The sequence below is a fragment of the Passer montanus genome, unplaced genomic scaffold (assembly GCF_014805655.1).
Source record: "Passer montanus isolate IOZ18808 unplaced genomic scaffold, ASM1480565v1 scaffold11, whole genome shotgun sequence".
In the NCBI taxonomy this organism is placed as follows: domain Eukaryota; kingdom Metazoa; phylum Chordata; class Aves; order Passeriformes; family Passeridae; genus Passer; species Passer montanus.
Window position 1 is genome coordinate 18,219,090 of NW_024357613.1, and position 17,515 is coordinate 18,236,604.

The 17,515-nt window shown below is 41.3% G+C and overlaps 1 protein-coding gene across 1 annotated transcript in view; it reads left to right on the forward strand.

Moving 5' to 3' along the window:
• Window positions 1–1,369: 1,369 nt before the first annotated feature.
• Window positions 1,370–17,515, forward strand: part of COL9A1 (collagen type IX alpha 1 chain) — a 62,459-nt gene continuing 46,313 nt past the window's right edge. The window contains exons 1-7 of the mRNA XM_039728355.1: window positions 1,370–1,383; window positions 1,693–1,766; window positions 3,137–3,214; window positions 3,349–3,481; window positions 10,511–10,907; window positions 15,977–16,054; window positions 16,689–16,709. Coding sequence (XP_039584289.1) covers window positions 1,370–1,383; window positions 1,693–1,766; window positions 3,137–3,214; window positions 3,349–3,481; window positions 10,511–10,907; window positions 15,977–16,054; window positions 16,689–16,709 — 795 coding nt within the window. The remainder of the gene's footprint in view (window positions 1,384–1,692; window positions 1,767–3,136; window positions 3,215–3,348; window positions 3,482–10,510; window positions 10,908–15,976; window positions 16,055–16,688; window positions 16,710–17,515) is intronic.

The window sequence follows — 17,515 nt, forward strand, 5'->3', positions numbered from 1 at the left end:
AAATTGATATTTCACCTTTTTGGTTTTCGAATTGACAGAGGTTTCGTGTGACAATCCTGGTGCTGATACGTAATGTTCACAGTCATGCTGGACCATAAGGTCCCTGGATGTATCTTTCTCTTCAAGGGTGAAAAAATGGTATCACCAAAGCTTTACTGTCTTAGGCATCAAAACCAGACATTATTCGTGGCAAACAGTTTGTGTGTGTGAGCCAGCCTCACCCTATCTAACAATAAATTTAAAACCGTAAAGCACATTAACATTGAAATTACCAATACCAGGAATGTGATTTACAGCAAATTGGGATGGAGGGGATAGTTTATTACCCAGTTATTTCTCCAGACACTCATCAGATAGAAGAGATTATTGCATTTCCTATATTCCACACTTGGAAAGATCTGGAAATTTAGGGTGTTAGTAACCAGAATATCAGTAGTCTAGAGAAGATGAAAACTTACAAATGTGATGTATAAGAACAACCTAGTATACTTCTCCATATGTACATGAATTTTGACTGTGGTTCCTATGAGGACCTTCTGGCTTTTTATTATATTTTCCTTGATCTTTGCATGCATACAGATTTTAGTTTCTCTCTCTCTTTTTGTATCTGGGTGAAGAAATATGAGTAAATGTCTTTGTGTGTCCAGGCATATGTAATGAACTCTTTGGAAAGGGAGTTCTTTATCAATGGCAACAGAACAGGAATCTGCTTAATAATGCCTATGTGTATGCCTTGGAGGTTAGAATCTAAACAATGAAAACCCTTTTACATAACCTGTTTTATTCAGAAAAACCAACTGGGACCTCAGCAGACAGGTACTCATCAGCTTCTCCTGAGGTTACCTGATAAGTAAATCAGTGAGAAATGGAAACATCTTCTTTATAGGGCAGGGATTCGCTTCTTCTCAGAGCTTGTAGTCTTAACACCATATCAGGGCCACCAGCTTCCTCAAACCTCCTGGTACATATAATTCATTTCCCCGCCTGACTGGAAAGCAGATCCCACCATTCAGAGACTGGCTTTGCTGAACTCACATTTTCTGAGTGAGTTCTCCCTGCCCTCGTGCTGGTGAAAGAAGCAGACTTTAATTTGCTCTCTTGGCTTCTTTATATTTAGCTGGCTCCAGAGGTCCGCCCTCAGAGCCCACCAGGACACACATGTCTGTCCAGCCTCCACCTCCTTCCCTTGGAAAGATTAAAACCAGCCCAGCAGCCTGCACCTCCCTCTCTGCAGGGTCCTGGTGGGGCAGGAGCTGCTGTCTGCACCCACTGCTGCACTCCTCTGTTGGACTAATGAGAGGGAAGCAGGCAGTGTGACGATATACCCTGTGCATTCACATGAGAGAAGTGAAGAAATCCTGCAGTGAAGATGAAAAGCCACTGGTAAGAGAACAAGTGGGATTTAGAGACATCTGTAAATAAGAGATTAGAACCATGAAAGCTGTCCTTGCCAGCATTATATGAGTGGACTACAATAGAAAGAGCTTTATTGACATATTTTATTATAAGGCAAAAAAACCCCCGTTGTCATGTAAAGAAATTATCTTGCCAAAGAAATTGTCTTGTCAAATCTGTTAGCAGATCCTTAGGTGGTATTTTATATGTTTAATATGCATGGCTTGGAGGAGAAATTTAATAACAGAACCTGTCAGAAACTATAGATTCATACTGGAGTTTTCTTTCTGTTTACAGGAAAATTACAGCTTTCTTTTACCTGTGTAGTTTTCTGTGGTCTTTCATCTCAGCCACCATCCAGCACCAATCAAGTAAGGAGACAGATTTTATCTACATTTTATCTTTGTGTAATTTTGAATGTCAAAAGAATTATTCTGTGTTTATTCAGAACTAAGATCCTCTGTAACCAGCTATCACACAAAGTGAGAGCTATGTGCATTTATGTATGTATGCATGGATAGAAGGATATATATGAAAAACAGGAAAAAAGCAAGAGCTGTGTGTGTTGCTTTATATTTGCTATTAGATGTATTTTTAAGGTAAGGATTAAAATCTGGATACAGGACACAAACCTTCCCTGTCTTTCAGTGTTTTTAGTTAGATATTCTTCTGCTGCATGTGGCAATAAACTGGTTCTACTTTATTTGCTGGGCATAAAATGTAAATGGCTGGATGTCAGCCATGTGTCCCATCAAAGAATATAGAATGAGGTCTTTTCTAAGGTGCAATGTGTCAACCTGAATGTTCTCTTTAAGCCTATGTTGTCAGAAGGAAACCCACATTTAGGGTTGAACCTTTGCAGCACACAAGAGGCTCTCTGTAGGTTAGAAATGCTTCTCCTTCCAACTTCCACTCTTCATTCTTCCCTACCCACACTCTGCTAACATTTTCCAGATTGACTTGGTACTAGACTTGTACATGGCTCTTAAACTCTTCAAATAAATGCTTATTTTTCCTTCCTCCTTCCTTAATTCTGGGCATCTCGTACGTCTTATGGCCATGACAAGGTTTTTTGACAAATAATATTCTGAAAAATTGGATTTTTAGATTTATTTTCGTCAAATAGGTTTCTTCTACATTTTCATTTTAGTAAACAAAAATGGTCTGTAAGACCTTCTTGCCACCAACTTACAATTCATGAATGTTCATTTTCTGATCAAATCTGGCACAGAGGAAAGTGGGAAAGCTTGGAATACCAGAGAGGATGGAAAAGATGCCAACTGATTCACAACAACTTCTTTAGTTGGCATGAGGTTTGTTTAAGTTTCCTTGGGAGTAGAGAGACTGTTGATTTAGGTAACTGGGCTTTTTTTTTAAAGTTTGCTTGAACCACAAAAAATTACAACCCAAAACCTCCTTACACAGGAGTCCTTCTTTAAACTATTGCTATTTCTCAACAGCTCTGCAAGAGAAGAATTATTATAACACTCTCATTTAAAGGCTTGAAAAAAATCAATTAGCATATCAAGTTACTGTTTTTAATTTGAAGCTCTCTAGAAAAAGATGATTATTTTCTTATACATCTTTACTGAGTACAGTTTAAATTATTATATACCTCAAATTATTATTATTTATAGCTGTGTTTAAGTCACAATAATCTTGCAGTTGCTTCCATTGATTTTATAAGGAGATCTGTGACAATGTGTAGGCACATAGATAGTAAATTCACCTTTTTTTGCAGGACTACCAGCTATTCTGGGTGCCAGTCACAGAATTGATATCTGCCCAACAATCAGGATTGGCCAAGATGACCTACCAGGCAAGTAGCACCCTGACTTTTTCAGGAAAAAGCTGCTGTTCAAAAAAAATCAGGTTATATTCAGCTCTGTGACAGCACAATTCTCCAGTTAAATGCAAGTTAAATTATAGATATGTATATTTTTTTTCTTGCAGGCTTTGATCTGATTTCTCAGTTTCAAATAGAAAAAGCTGCTTCCCAAGGAATTATTGAGAGAGTAGTGGGATCCACTTCTCTACAAGTAGCTTATAAACTGGGACCCAATGTGGACTTCAGGATACCAACCAGGTAATGCTTTCCTTGTTTGGCTTTAAAATATAGATGTTTTACAATCTTATTTTTCAAGCAGTAGATCTCCCACCAGCTAGATCACCTAATTTAAAAAGCTGCAGAAGTGGAAAGAGGAATTGAACTTTTTTTTTTTTTTCATTGCCACCACCAGGTCAGACTGATTCTGTAGCAGCAATTTCAGGGACTTCCACTTCCCTCTAACAAATGATATTGCTCAGAGTGCCTCAAGATTTGCTGATACTAAGGAAGTTACCCCTAGAAAACAATGTCAGAAGTTGCTGATGATTTGAACAGGAGGAGAGGGAAAAAAATTCTTAAAATATTAATATTAAGGGATCTTTCTGAGCATGTGAGGATTGCAGAGATGAGGTAGGATAAGAACTCACTGATTCTGATGTAATGAGTTTTTTTCATTGTGTGTTTGTTTTAGGTAACAGGTACATGAATGTTGCTGGCTGATTTATGCTCACTTAATCTATAACATTGAAAATTATTATTTATCATATTCAGCACAGTGAATTTGTGACAGGAGTCAGGATTTAGGGATCTAATTGTGTTTGTGCTTTACAGGCCAGACTTGCTGCTAGTGAAGGAATAGAGACATTAGAGCAGGGTAGAGATGTCTTTGCCAAATTTAGGCAAGTCTGGATTTTGTTCCAGCACCTTGTGTAATTAAGAATGCCTCAACTTAGCAATCAGGTGACAAGACCATCAACTGGACTACTGTTTCAGCTAGGAATAATTGGATTGTGAAGCGTTTCTGTCTTATTCTACCTATTACTAACAACTTTTCCTACTGCAATCCTCCCAGGCTCCTACCTTCATAGCCACCAGACAAAGCTACTTTAGAGTTTAAGTGTTTGGTTACATTGGGCTCATGGCTACTTTCACAAATCAGGACTGCTAGTGCATGAATGTGAATCCAAACACAGACAGCAAATGGGATCATCACTAAAAATTGGAGATTCTCAGATAAAAGCAGCAATATTTTCACTTTTAAGAGAGTTTAGAGTTATTGCTATGAATGGTTCTATTGAAACATATGCTTGATATACACAAGTTACCCCTGAACAAACCAGTGTCAACTGCTTTACCCCAGCATCTGAGCTGGCTCCTGCCACTGGGGTCGTCAGCCCAGGAAATGGATTTAAGGTTTGAGTCCTGACCGTGCTCCAGTGCCTCAGTGAGCTGCTCCTCTGTCCCCGGCCGAGCTCGCTGCACTGCTCCAGAGTGATTTTACAGCGTGGCCCTCTCACTGGGAGGGGAGAGGAGGGAAGGGCAGGGCAGGGCAGAGAAGAGCAGGGCAGGGCAGGGCTGGGCAGGGCAGGAGAGGAGGAAAGGGCAGGGCAGGGAAGGGAAGGACAGAGAAGGGCAGGGCAGAGCTGGGAAGAGCTGGGCAGGGCAGAGCAGAGCAGGGCAGGGCAGAGCTGGGGAGAGCTGGGCAGGGCAGAGCAGGGCAGGGAAGGACATGGAAGAGCAGAGCTGGGCAGGGAAGGACATGACAGAGCAGAGCAGGGCAGGGCAGAGCAGAGCAGGTCAGGGAAGGACATGACAGAGCAGAGCAGGGCAGGGCAGAGCAGAGCTGGGCAGGGAAGGACATGGCAGAGCAGGGCAGGGCAGGGCAGAGCAGAGCTGGGCAGGGAAGGACATGGCAGAGCAGGGCAGGGCAGAGCTGGGAAGAGCTGGGCAGGGCAGAGCAGAGCAGGTCAGGGAAGGACATGGCAGAGCAGGGCAGAGCAGAGCAGAACTGGGCAGAGCTGTGCAGGGAAGGACATGGCAGAGCAGAGCAGGGCAGGGCAGAGCAGAGCTGGGCAGAGCTGTGCAGGGAAGGACATGGCAGAGCAGAGCAGGGCAGAGCTGCCCGGCCCGCCCCGGCTCCCGGAGCTGTCCCAGCCCGCGGTGCTGAAGCGGCGCCCGCCGCGGGCCGGGCTCACACACTGGGATCACCTGGGCCTGGGAGCCCCTGCTGCATCCAGAGGCGGGGAGGCAAAAATAGAGTGAGTTTGGGAAAAATGGATAGCATGGCTTCTCCGAGCTGGGTGGCTGATATAGCCCAAGTGCCATGGGAATACTGGGGCGGGACCCTCATCAAACACCTTGGCAACAGGGAAATAATAAACACATGATGTTTATACTAGGGCAGAAGAGCCCATTTTAGAGTGGCTGTATGGTATGGGAATGAGAGTGCAATTGGATGGTCATGGCTCAGCATTCAGTCTCTGATGTAGCAATAGCTTATGCCTTGAGCAACTCACAGAGCTTCCTTAAAGTGCTACCGAGTTGTAGCTTGGTCTTTTTGCTGCTTTCTGTTCTTCCCCAGAAGTATATCCCAAAATGAACAGAAATGATTGCACACAACTCATAACTTAGCTTCTCCCATCATCCAAATAAATTCCCACTGGCCAGTGTTTCTTCTAGAGTAAAATCTGCTGAAGGATCAATACAGAGTTCTCCATGTAATGGCATGGTGTAATAATGGTGTAAATAATGGTAAAAACTTTGTGTGGAACTGCCATGCCATATAGTTGTTTTCACTGGACATGGTGAACATATAATTTTTCAATTAAATCTATGTAGCTGTTGTAGGTGTCCACCAATTACTCAGTACAAAATGAATCCTGTTTATTTGGATAATAATTGTGTTTATTTTTAAAGAAAATCTTAAAAAAACCCATATATTGGCACAAAGAAATATGTTCATGACACATTTCTTTATATGTGGGAAAAGGGCTAATTATCTTTGTGCATTGGATGAAATATTAAACCTTTGACTTCACAAATGCAACTGTCATAACAAACACATCCACACCCAAACAAAATAGGGAGGAAGTTTATAAAGCTTTATAAGTAAACTTAAAATATCCAGAGAATTTCAAAGGCCAGTTTTCTGGCTTCTTTCCCCTTTGGGAATATTGCTTTTCTGTGAAGTAGCATGCCTCAAGTGCATGTGCTTGAAGGTCTGGCTTTTCTACATTCAGCCACCAAAGCTCTTCAGGTGCTTTTCCTTTCATACTGTGTGTAAGCTATCTCACCCAGATATTGATGATGATGCTGAAATAGAAAAGACAAAATGCAGCTAGGAAGCTAATTAGGTCATAAGAGAATTAATTAGCTCAGTAGTGGGAGCTTCTGACTAATAAAGATCAGCTGAGGGTAATGAGTCCTAACAAATGGCTTCTGGTTAACGACTTAGGACAGATGCTTTTAAAAGTGCTGAGCTAAGTTTTATTGCTATTGCTTGTTCAGTTGCTGCCAGGCAGTGTGTGCCAGGTCAGCTGTGATTCTAGGCAGCTCCAGGAGAGGCAGGCATGAGTGTCTCCAGGCTGATCAAAAGAACCCTCAACCCTGGGCACATGGTACTGCATCATCATGAAAGTGGCCACAGCAATTTCCACAGCCACCTCCAGTGGGTTGTGCTAACGTTTCTAAAATCTTTATTTAGCAAGGACTAAGTTAAGTCAGTGAGCAATGGAGTTCACCTAAGAAATTAACTAAAAAAACCCAAACTTAACAAAATAAATAGTTACTCTGTAGAACTTAAATAGGTATATAGTTGAGCTTCTAACATTGTCTTCTGCTCTTGGTGAGTCCTGGGGTCAGGGGGATGGGTCAGGGCTTTCCTCACCATAGTCAGATGTCTTACCTTGGTTGTATGGAAGCCTGAGTACAATTTATCTTTGAAATCTCAAAGAAATCTTCCAGGTAAGTATTCAAAATACAGGATTAGTGAAAGTCCTAGCTATTTATGAAAAAGATTAAAATAAATAGTCATGTTTTAGAAGTTCCCCTAGATGAAATACAAATGTTTCAAACTTCCCACCCTCCAACACTCTTAAAATTTAGGCAAATAGTCAAATATACTCTGATAAAAAAAATTTGACCTAACCTTGTATTCACAAAACAACTGAAGCAGTTAATAATAGTACAGATATACAAGGAATGCTTTCTTACAAACTGAAGAAAAAAACTAAATTAAATTAAAAGATCTGATGGCTCGTATCCTGAACAATTTTAAGTGGATAGGAAAGAGGTTAGGAATAAATCTGCATTTTGTTCTTTAAATATGTTTCCATATAAATTCTTTCTTTGCTCATTTACCTGAATCTAAATTTAAAATTGATTGGTTCTCTTCCATAAATCAGTGGAATTGGAAACAACTATGTTAAAAATAATTTTCAGAAAGAATTTGAGTGCTTATACAGCTATCAGCTGTTCAATAAAGTTACAGCATCCATCACTCTTCACTTGGCAGTAAGATGGAGGAATAGCTTCTCTACAATTGTTTATTGAAATATGCTAATTTTGCCATGGTTTCAAAATATTTAGCATTTTAATTTGATGACTTCGGAAGGGTTTTGCCTATATAAGGATTACAGGTTTTGGAAAGAAATGTGTTTTGAAATACAATTAATCCACTAAAGGATCATTACTGTTGGAGTAGCTGAGATGAGCATATGCCTCTGCTTTGCTTGTAGAATTATAGGTATAAATCTTACACAGTAAAAGTCCCCTGCAGAGTGCCTTTCTGGTGATGGGTCATGCTTCACTGTGTTCAGTCATGTTACTGATACTGAGTCTTTAGTCTAAAGGCAGCAGTTCTTCTGATTGGTTATTAGTATTTTTAAAAGTGGGAATACTTTTCCATGCTTGTACACTGAATTTTTTATCTTTAGTGTTTGATATATGTTTCTTATAATCTGATTTTCTCTTACCAATGTTAGAAGCTCTTGCATTATTTCTCTTTGCATATCTTCTGAACAAGTGAACATATTTCTTTCCTATTTTAATGCCTGAAAAAAGGAGAACCCATGTAATGTGTTGAAAAATACTAAGTCTAGAGCTAAATATGGTGCAAAGAATTAATTTTCCAATCTGGTATAAGCAATCTTCTAATTAAAAAACATATTAATGTACTAGGGTTTTTAGTTTCTTTCGTTGTTTTGTTTTTTGGCAGTATGGTTGTGTCAACTGAGGTCAGATGAGAGTGTGTGTGATAGTTTAATGAGCATTGCCATGGCAACAAAACTTAGCAGTGCAGAGAAATGCTGAAAACCTCTTCACAGAGGATCTGGGATTAGTACTGCTTCTTTTAGGCTCAGTGTATCAGATACCCTGGAGTTGATAAACTTAACAGAGACAGCTGAATGTCACAAGGAGGCTATTTAAAGATTACCTAACAATACCACCTTCAGTGTGGTAGTAGGAAAACCAGATCTTCTGCGAGAACAAATGAGATTCAGCAACTGAAGAGATAAATCACCTAGCTGGGCTGAAGTTTTAGCAGTAGAGGAGACTGAAATACTTTTAAAAGAGACATTATAGAGGAAGAGCCGTAAAAGATATACTGAACTGGATCAGAAACTCCGTAAGAGTGAAGGTATGTCTGAACAGGGAGAAGAATTATCTTCCTGCAGCAGAAAAGAATACATATACTTATTATGTAGGCCAGAAACCTAACACAAGGAAGGGTGGAGTATAGTAAACACTGCAAAGTGCTCGGAACTGAAGGCAAGCTACAATATCCACAAGCTGACATTTGCATCTGAGAGGGCAAAATACAAACTGAAAATAAATGATGACAGAACACAATGAGTTAGATAAAATCCTATCAAACAAAACTAGATAGGGCAGGACTTCATCCTCAGTCAAGAGACACAATTCAGAGCAAAGCACAGACAGATTAAAGATATTGGCAAGGAGCCCCTCTTCCAGATTTGTATATCTCCACACATTATATAATGAGATAAACTTTCCAGCTAAACATTCCCCTGCCTTATACCTGAGCTCTCAGGTGTGTGCAAAGGCTCCTGGAGAAAGGGAGAAACACCAGCAGTGCGGGTACTTTATTTGTAAGCCGAAGCTGCTGCTGCTGCCAGGCTTGCTGTGTCCTCACTGAAATCTGCTGAGGCTGTGCCGCTGCCTGCTGGAGCACAGCTGCACTACAGCTTGGAACACCACAACTAGGGAGATTGTTTCTGGAAGCACTCTCTTTCTAAATCAAGCATACAGAATAAGAGCTGGCAATTTTTCTGCTCCCCCTCCCCCAGAGCCTAGATCCTGAGATTCACTAATGCTATATAAATAGCTGCTGAGATAGGATTGATCTGCCTCTCAAAAATCATCTTTGTTCAAGATGTCTACTTGTTTGAGACGTTATCCTAATGAAAGCTGGGACAAAATAGCTCTGCATATCTGCATGGTTAAGAAATTTATTTAAACTTATTCTTAAATGTGGGTAGATGGCAAATAATGTATTGATGTTGACTGGATATAACACTAGAGTTTTATGATCCACAGAATAAATATGGAAAGGCCTATTTCTTAAATATTGTACTGGATTGAGTGATACATTTGAAATAAAAAATGACTTTATTGTTTTGCACAGTGACATATCCAGTGCTACCTGTATTTCCAAACCTTGCCTCATAGGAGCTGCTAAAATATGAAATATTTTATATGTGGCAAATCTGTTCCCTGCTACTTGTAGTCTTGTGGTCAAATATCACAGAACATAATACATTTTGAGTGTGGGTTCTCACCGTGTATTTGTCAATGATTTCTGCTGAAAATGATAGCTTATACCTTAACAAAAAGGTACTGGCAGGCTGAACATGCATTTGGAAAAGACATTCTTATACCTTCAAAATCAAATCAGATCTGCACTTTCTCCCTGGCCATTGTAAAGTCATAAAATGTTGACTGACTTTGTAAGTCTAATAGTGGGAAACAGGATAATTGTAGAATATACTTTCTATATCTGAAGAGGAGCTAGTTGTTGCTCCATCCATTATTGTTAGAAAGGGTTATCATAAAAATTGTAAAACATTGGAAGAACCCACCCTTCTGAACCAGATCTTTTGCCATTAGTAACACCTTGTTCTGGGGCTCAGCATGCAGAAGTGCACTGATACAAGAATGGTTGAGATATGGTTCCACTGAGTAATGGTTTCTCATTACTCTCTGGTGGTATGTGGAGCTTTTCAGAGCAAATACAGAACAAATGTACTGTATTTTAATCCTACACAGTGCCATATATTCCAACGGCTTGCCGGATGAATATTCCTTTCTAACTACTTTTCGGATGACTGGGGCCACACTTCAGAAATACTGGACTATTTGGCAGATTCAGGATTCTTCGGGAAAAGAGCAAGTTGGAGTGCATCTCAATGGTCAAGTGAAAAGCGTTGAGTTTTCTTATAAAGGAGCGGATGGAAGACACCAAACGGCATCATTTTTACATTTGCCTTTCTTGTTTGACTCCCAATGGCACAAGCTTATGATAATTGTGGAAGCAAACAGTGTCACACTTTTTATTGACTGTATTAAAATAGAGTCCTTAAACATAAAACCAAAAGGCAAACTCAACACTGATGGCTTTGCTGTGCTTGGAAAACTTAAAAATAATCCTCAAATTTCAGTTCCGGTAAGTTTCAAAATCTTTTTTTTCTTCAAAAAGTGTTTTACATTAAATATGTTGGGGTTTTTTTTCTGGAATGCATGTTTAAATTATTTCTGAAAGCAGAAATGGCAGAAAAGAACTCCTTGAGAGGTAAGTACCGGCTGGTTTTTTTTAAATTTTGCATTTATACCTTGTAAGTTAAGAGATGACCCAGGTTATGTCTAAATTTCAATAATGAATATTCCCAGACATCTCTGTATTGTTCAGGTAAGTTTTTTTTAAAAAACTTTAAAAAAAAAAAAAAAAACAGCTGGTTTTTTTTAAATTTTGCATTTATACCTTGTAAGTTAAGAGATGACCCAGGTTATGTCTAAATTTCAATAATGAATATTCCCAGACATCTCTGTATTGTTACAACTTTGAAGTAAAAAAGTGAAGCGAGACATAATTTTAAACTATATCTCACACTGCAAAAAACCATGGACACAGGTTAACCAGTATTGTGTAAATCTGAAAGGGAAAACATTGCAACAAAAGAAACATCTCACGTTTCATCACCTCTGTATTTCTAGTTGCTGTATTGCACTGGATTGAAATCAGTTTTACATGAGACTGCCAGCAGAAAGCTGCCCCATGTGTCTGAAGGGATCTATCTAACATGCTGTTATAGATGTACATGAGGAAATTTCAACAGCCGAAAAGTTACACTAATTCTGTTGAAAACAAGAGTTAGTCTTTGAAAATATCATTAAAAAATAATCAGCTGGAGCTGATAATGTGGCAATTAGCATATTACAAATTAGCATATGTATCTTAGCTTTGCTAACTGCTCTGAGCAATACCGATGGATGAATGGATAGGTGGGCTGATGAAAACATTACACATTACATACATTCTATGCATGTTAGTAGCATGAAAATATTCTCTGCCAATATTGCTTTCCTCTTTGGAAAGGTAGATTAAATGCAGAGAAATCTATTTATATTAATGCAATAATTTTACAGCACCTAGTATAGAGTGCTAGAGCAAACTGTGCCCTCAAGTTAGATACAGAGTCATCCCTTTAAAACGAGGAGGGTTCCTTTGCCTCTTGAAGTAGTGATTCCAAATGGCAGCTAATAAATGAGGAGAGAGATGTGGTATCAAGGTTACCTTGGCCTTCTGTTGGTACTCTGACTGACCTTGGGCCAGGATTAAAGAAGTGAGGAAAAGCAGAAGAGAAATTTTCTTGGAATCTTATCCTCTTTCCTCACCAGCCTGTGTTTTGCAGGTACTTTTTCTTTTCAGCAAGGTATACACATGAACAGCATTGATCACCCAGGGCTCTTCAGGCTTTTGGTGGGGAAAACTGCCTGGCATTAAGGCCTTGCCTGTGTTTATGACTGTACATCTTTAGGCACCAGTGTGAAGCTATAGGACAACCTCCTTTAAGAGTGAAAGAACAAAATGTAAATAAATAATTTTTATAATTCACCATTTATAATGCAAAATATTTGTTTATAACTTTAGCGTGTTTCTGGGAAGATTTGGTCATATGAAGCACATTTTATGAAAGAAAGTAAAATCTTTGCATGAGTTAGGCTTTGGAACAAGAGTATGATGTATACATCTTGACAAAAAGAATAATGAAGCACAAGAACAAATTATCAGGGAAGACAGAAAATAAGCATGACAGCATATTCTTAAACTGAGCTTGGTTGTCTAAAATTACACTTTATTTTAGACAGAACTGACTTAGGACTTACTCGATTGAATAGCATGGCCTGCGCTGGAAAGCCCAAAAAGGCAATGGTAGTGGTTCAACCTGATATTACAATAATAATGTAGATTTAGGAACCCCATATCCTCTGAAATGGTGATAAAGGGATTACACAGTCAGATGGACTAGTAATTTTTAAATGTCTATTTATATTGCAGAAATTTCTGTTTTAGCTTGTGTACTTTAGTTCTCTTTAACTTGACTAAATAAATCTATGTTTGGGGCTATTCTAGTCTTTAACTTGCTTGACTGTAAGTTTAAATATCTCAACAGTCTTGGTTGTTTAATATGCCCTAGGCACAGCTTTTAATTTACTCCCAGGCATTATTAAAGTATATTACTTCCAGTGGTAGAATTTTAAGAAGACATAAATTATGTGCTTCCTATTATTTTTTGCAGCATTCTGGTGAGGACACTATTTATCTTGCAGAATAGGTCAACTTCTCAGAGATGCACTGTAACACATATAATTTTAAAAGGGATTCTTTATTGCTTGTTATTACTATGAGTGCCTAGGAGAATAATAGATACAGTTCTATTAGAAACTGCATCTTGCCTTTTCAGCCTTTACAAAGATTTATTCCAGGACTTCTGGAAGGCTTTATGGAGAACAAAATTTTACACACATTCACAGCTGCATTTTATCTTTTCTTTTTAAGGTAAAATATCTAAAAGCTTTATCTTTTTATCTAAAAGTAATTAATATAATCCATTATAAACTGTAAGCAATATCAGATTTAGCATAATTTCAAAACTGAAAAGTAATTTACTTTCTAAATTACATGTCTGTGATAGGAAGGTAAGGGAATTTATTTCTTACTGCTCAAATTATAAGCAGTAAGATTATATAATTGCCTTAATTGCTGTGATTTCAGAGGCATTACCACGTTTTTTTCATTATCATTTTTTCATTACCATAATAGATACTAAAAGCTTTGCTAGTAGTGACTCTTGGTCATTATTTAATTGACATTTCATGCTGCTAACTAGCTCAGGGAAGCTACATGACTTGTAACACCTAAGAGGAAGCTGCTTGTCAATATTTGTTTAACAGGGATTAATTTACACCATAGAACAGATTGTGTCTGTGTACTGTAAAAAGTCACATCTTGGTTTTTTTCACCCTGTGAAATCTCACATTCAGAAGGCTGAACCCCAGCTATGGAAAGCCAAATAACACCGGAATTAGCTGTAATGTTCAAAGGTTTTAAAAAAAAGGTGCAAGGAGAAAGAAGCTCTAAAAACCTATTTCAGAGATGTTGAAAAATGGACAAAACTTGTTTAAAACAGCTTTGGAATGAGATGCATTCAAATATATGTAGTTTATTATTGATCACTTAACAAATGTACAAACAGCTGACAGCAGACCTCTCTTAGAAGAAACATAGATGTCCTTGACAAGGTACTGTAGAAAATCTCCACATGAAAAATTGCTTAGCTGAGTTGCACTTGCCCGGAGGGGTGACTTCCCTGGATCATCACCAAGCCAGAAATAGCCCCTATGGTACTGCTAAATGCATCCCTGTGACTGATTTTATACTGAAAATACTACTCTACATATTTAGGTCTTATTTTGCATTTTACCTAACCTTCACCTCTCTTAACTAAAACACCAATAAGACAACTGAATTATGTGGTTGACATTGAGATGTGCCAAAATGGTGGGCATTTGCAGGAATTTCTGTAGACCTGAAGATGACAAAACAGTGAGCTGTCAGACACAGTTAATGATATCTATGCTAAGAAATAAAGATGAAAAAGAAATCCTGTAGGAATCCTACCAAATGTATGTCAGGAATACTGACCTATGAGTCTTAAACATTCTTTGTAGTTTAACTCCAGAAAGCAACTAAGCCCCACATGGCCACTTTCCCACTCTACCCATGGTGGGATGGGAATTGTAAGTAAAAGTAAGGAAATTTGTGGATTGAGATAAATACCACTTTAATAGGTAAAGCCCAAGCCATGAACACAGGCAAAGCAAAACAAGGAATTAATTCACCACTTTCCAATGGCAGGCAGGTGTTCAGCCATCTCTGGGAAAGCAGGGCTCCATCACATGTAACAGTGATTAGGGAAGACAAGGAGCATCACTTCAAACTCCCCCTGCCCTTCCTTCTTCTCCCAGCTTTATATTCTGAGCGTGATGTCATATGGTCTGGGATATCCCTTTAGTCAGTGGGATCAGCTATCCTGGCTGTCCCCTCCCAAGTCCCTGTGCACCCCCAGCCTCCTTGCTGATGGGGCAGAAAAGGCCTTGACTCCATCCAAGCACTGCTCAGCAATAACAAAATCATCCCTGTGCCATCAACTCTGCTCCCAACACAAATCCAAATCACAGCTCCATACCAGCTAAGCTACTTTGAAGAAAATAAACTCTACCTCAGGCAAAACCACCTTTGGGTTTAAAAGGTTACATTTTAATATCTTTGCTTTACGATTATCCCTAAATATCTGAGGTTCTTTTCTGAAAACTTTATGACTGTACTTTATCCTTAATAACACTGTATATTGATATCAGTAGAATACCTGTGTGAGATGTCTTCAAAATAATGGCATCCTTTAAATCATCTTTACTTAATCAACAAGATCATTGTGAAATACTGGCAAGGGAAAAGATACCTTGACAGCAAGGCTAGAACATATTTGCCCTTCTTTCACCTCTCCTAAATCAATGGGAAGCCAGTCACATCTTTTACTACCTTGCCACCAGAAGAGTTTTATTTTTAAAAAAGTTAGAGAGGTTTCCTATCAGCTTCTGTTTTATATAGCTTCAAGGCAGACAGAGTTAGCTTCCTTCTTTTCGTAGCTGGTACAGAGCTGTGTCTTGGATTTAGTGTGAGGATGTTTGGGCTGTTGCTATTGTATGGCTGCCTTGCAGTATTAAATTAGTATTAGTTCTTTTATTTGTATATTATGGCACTCAACTGGCTATTATTATGATGGTTTGAAAATGAGAAGTGGATAAAGGAGGGAAAGAATTGGTTCACAGATGGTGGCATCAGTTAACAGGTAAAAGAAACAAGGGTACTCTTTCTGTTGTGCTCCAGCCTCAGCACTCTGGAAACTGTGATGACTGCAAACAAAGAGAAGAGTAGAGATGTGATAAAGAGGATTTCAGGAGTGGCAGCACCTCGGCCGGTTTATGCCCCCTCTTTAAGACCTCCACAGTTAGGGGTGGGGGAATGCAGGGCAAAGCACTGCTCCACCTGTAGCTACTGACATTAAATACTGACATTTAATCCTCTGCCTAGTGTGCAAGTATTCCACCTCTTACCGGCTCGGCCAGCGTGACCCCTGACCCGAATTAACATGATCTTTTCTCCTTTGCCAGTTCGAGATCCAGTGGATGGTGATCCACTGCGACCCCCTGCGACCTCAGCGCGAGGGCTGCGGCGAGCTGCCGGCTCGGGTGAGAGACCTGTCCTGTCCTGTCCTGTCATGTCCTGTCCTGCCCTGTCCTGCCTTGCCCGCCGCTGCAGCCCACGGGAGTTTCATTATCTGTCCCCGCTCCTGGCCACCGATGCTCTTTTTTGCCATACCTGCCCGGTATTCGGTGCTTTTAGAAACCCAACCCCCAGAGCAGCAGCAGCCGCCTCATTTTAACCCTTCCGTGCCTTGCTGTCTGCCTCTCGGCAGGCGGGCTGCCGGCCGGGCCTGCGGGCGCTGTGCCCACAGCGGAGGGGCTGTGGCTGCGGCCCCGGCACCGCCGCCGCGCCGGGAGCCTGGCGGGCCAGGCCGCGGGGCCGGTGTCCGACCCGGCAGCAGCAGGGCAAAGGGTTAAGGCTCCGTCCTCGCCTGCCCGGCCGCCAGCCCTCCTCCAATCCCCGCGACCCTGCCCAGGGCCGGGCCGCAGCCGGGAGGGGCTCCGGCCGCGCTCACCTTCCGCCCGCCCCGGCAGCCGCCGGCTGCTCCCTCCATCCATGGCCCGGCGCCTCCTGCCCCTGGGGCTGCTCCTGCAGGCGCTTTGCCTCGGCCTGGCTCAAGTAAGTTTGTTCTGACTTTGGCTCTGCTTTGTTGTTTTTTGTTTTTTTTCTCCCTCGCAGGTAACCCAGACGGGAATCGAGGTAAGCGCGAGGGAGCGGGCGGAGCTCGGTGTGGCGGTGCAGAGGGAGGCACCGAAGGCTGCTCTGCCGTGCCGGGCGCTGTCCCCCGGGGGTGTTTGTCCCGTGTCCCCCGGCAGCTGCGGGTGCTCCAGCAGAGGCGAGCTGAGCGCAGGGCAGGGTGCCGCCGGGGCGCCCGCCTGGCCAGCACGGGGCAGGTGACACCGGCGGCGCTGGAGCGAACATTTCTGGGAACTCTGGTGTGCGGAGGAAATGTGTCCAGAGCTGCAGACCGAGGGAGCAGGCTCAGGGCCCGGAGCAGCCTCCTGCTCACAGAGCCCCGTTGTGGGGCCGCGGGCAGAGCTCGCTCCAAGGAGAACAGAGCCCCCCATTATAGGCACGGAGACCTGGGACTGCCTTTCCCCGAGTTTCCACAGGCTGGCGGCGCCTGCTGCCTCCCCCCGGGAGCCCGGCGCTTTGACAAAGTGCCTCTGTGGATGTTAGTGTAATCCCCAGGAACCAGGAAACTGCTGAGCCTGTCAGTGAAGCAGGGGTGTTTTACATTTTCGTTGCTAGTATGAGTTCTTAGGAAAACTATCTTCTTTGTGTTGAAAGAAAGAGTAATTAGTGCAGTGAATTTCGGTGTTCGATACACAAAGATCGAACTGATTTATTTCAAAGATTTATTTCTGCCACCCTGTCATTGTCATGGGGCATTCAGGTCCTGCTGGGTGAGGAGTGGAGCCCACCTGGCCCTGGCAGCATTGTGGGCACAGGAGAGTGGCTGGGCCCAGGGAGGGGGGTTTAACACCCTCCCCATTCCTTTGGTG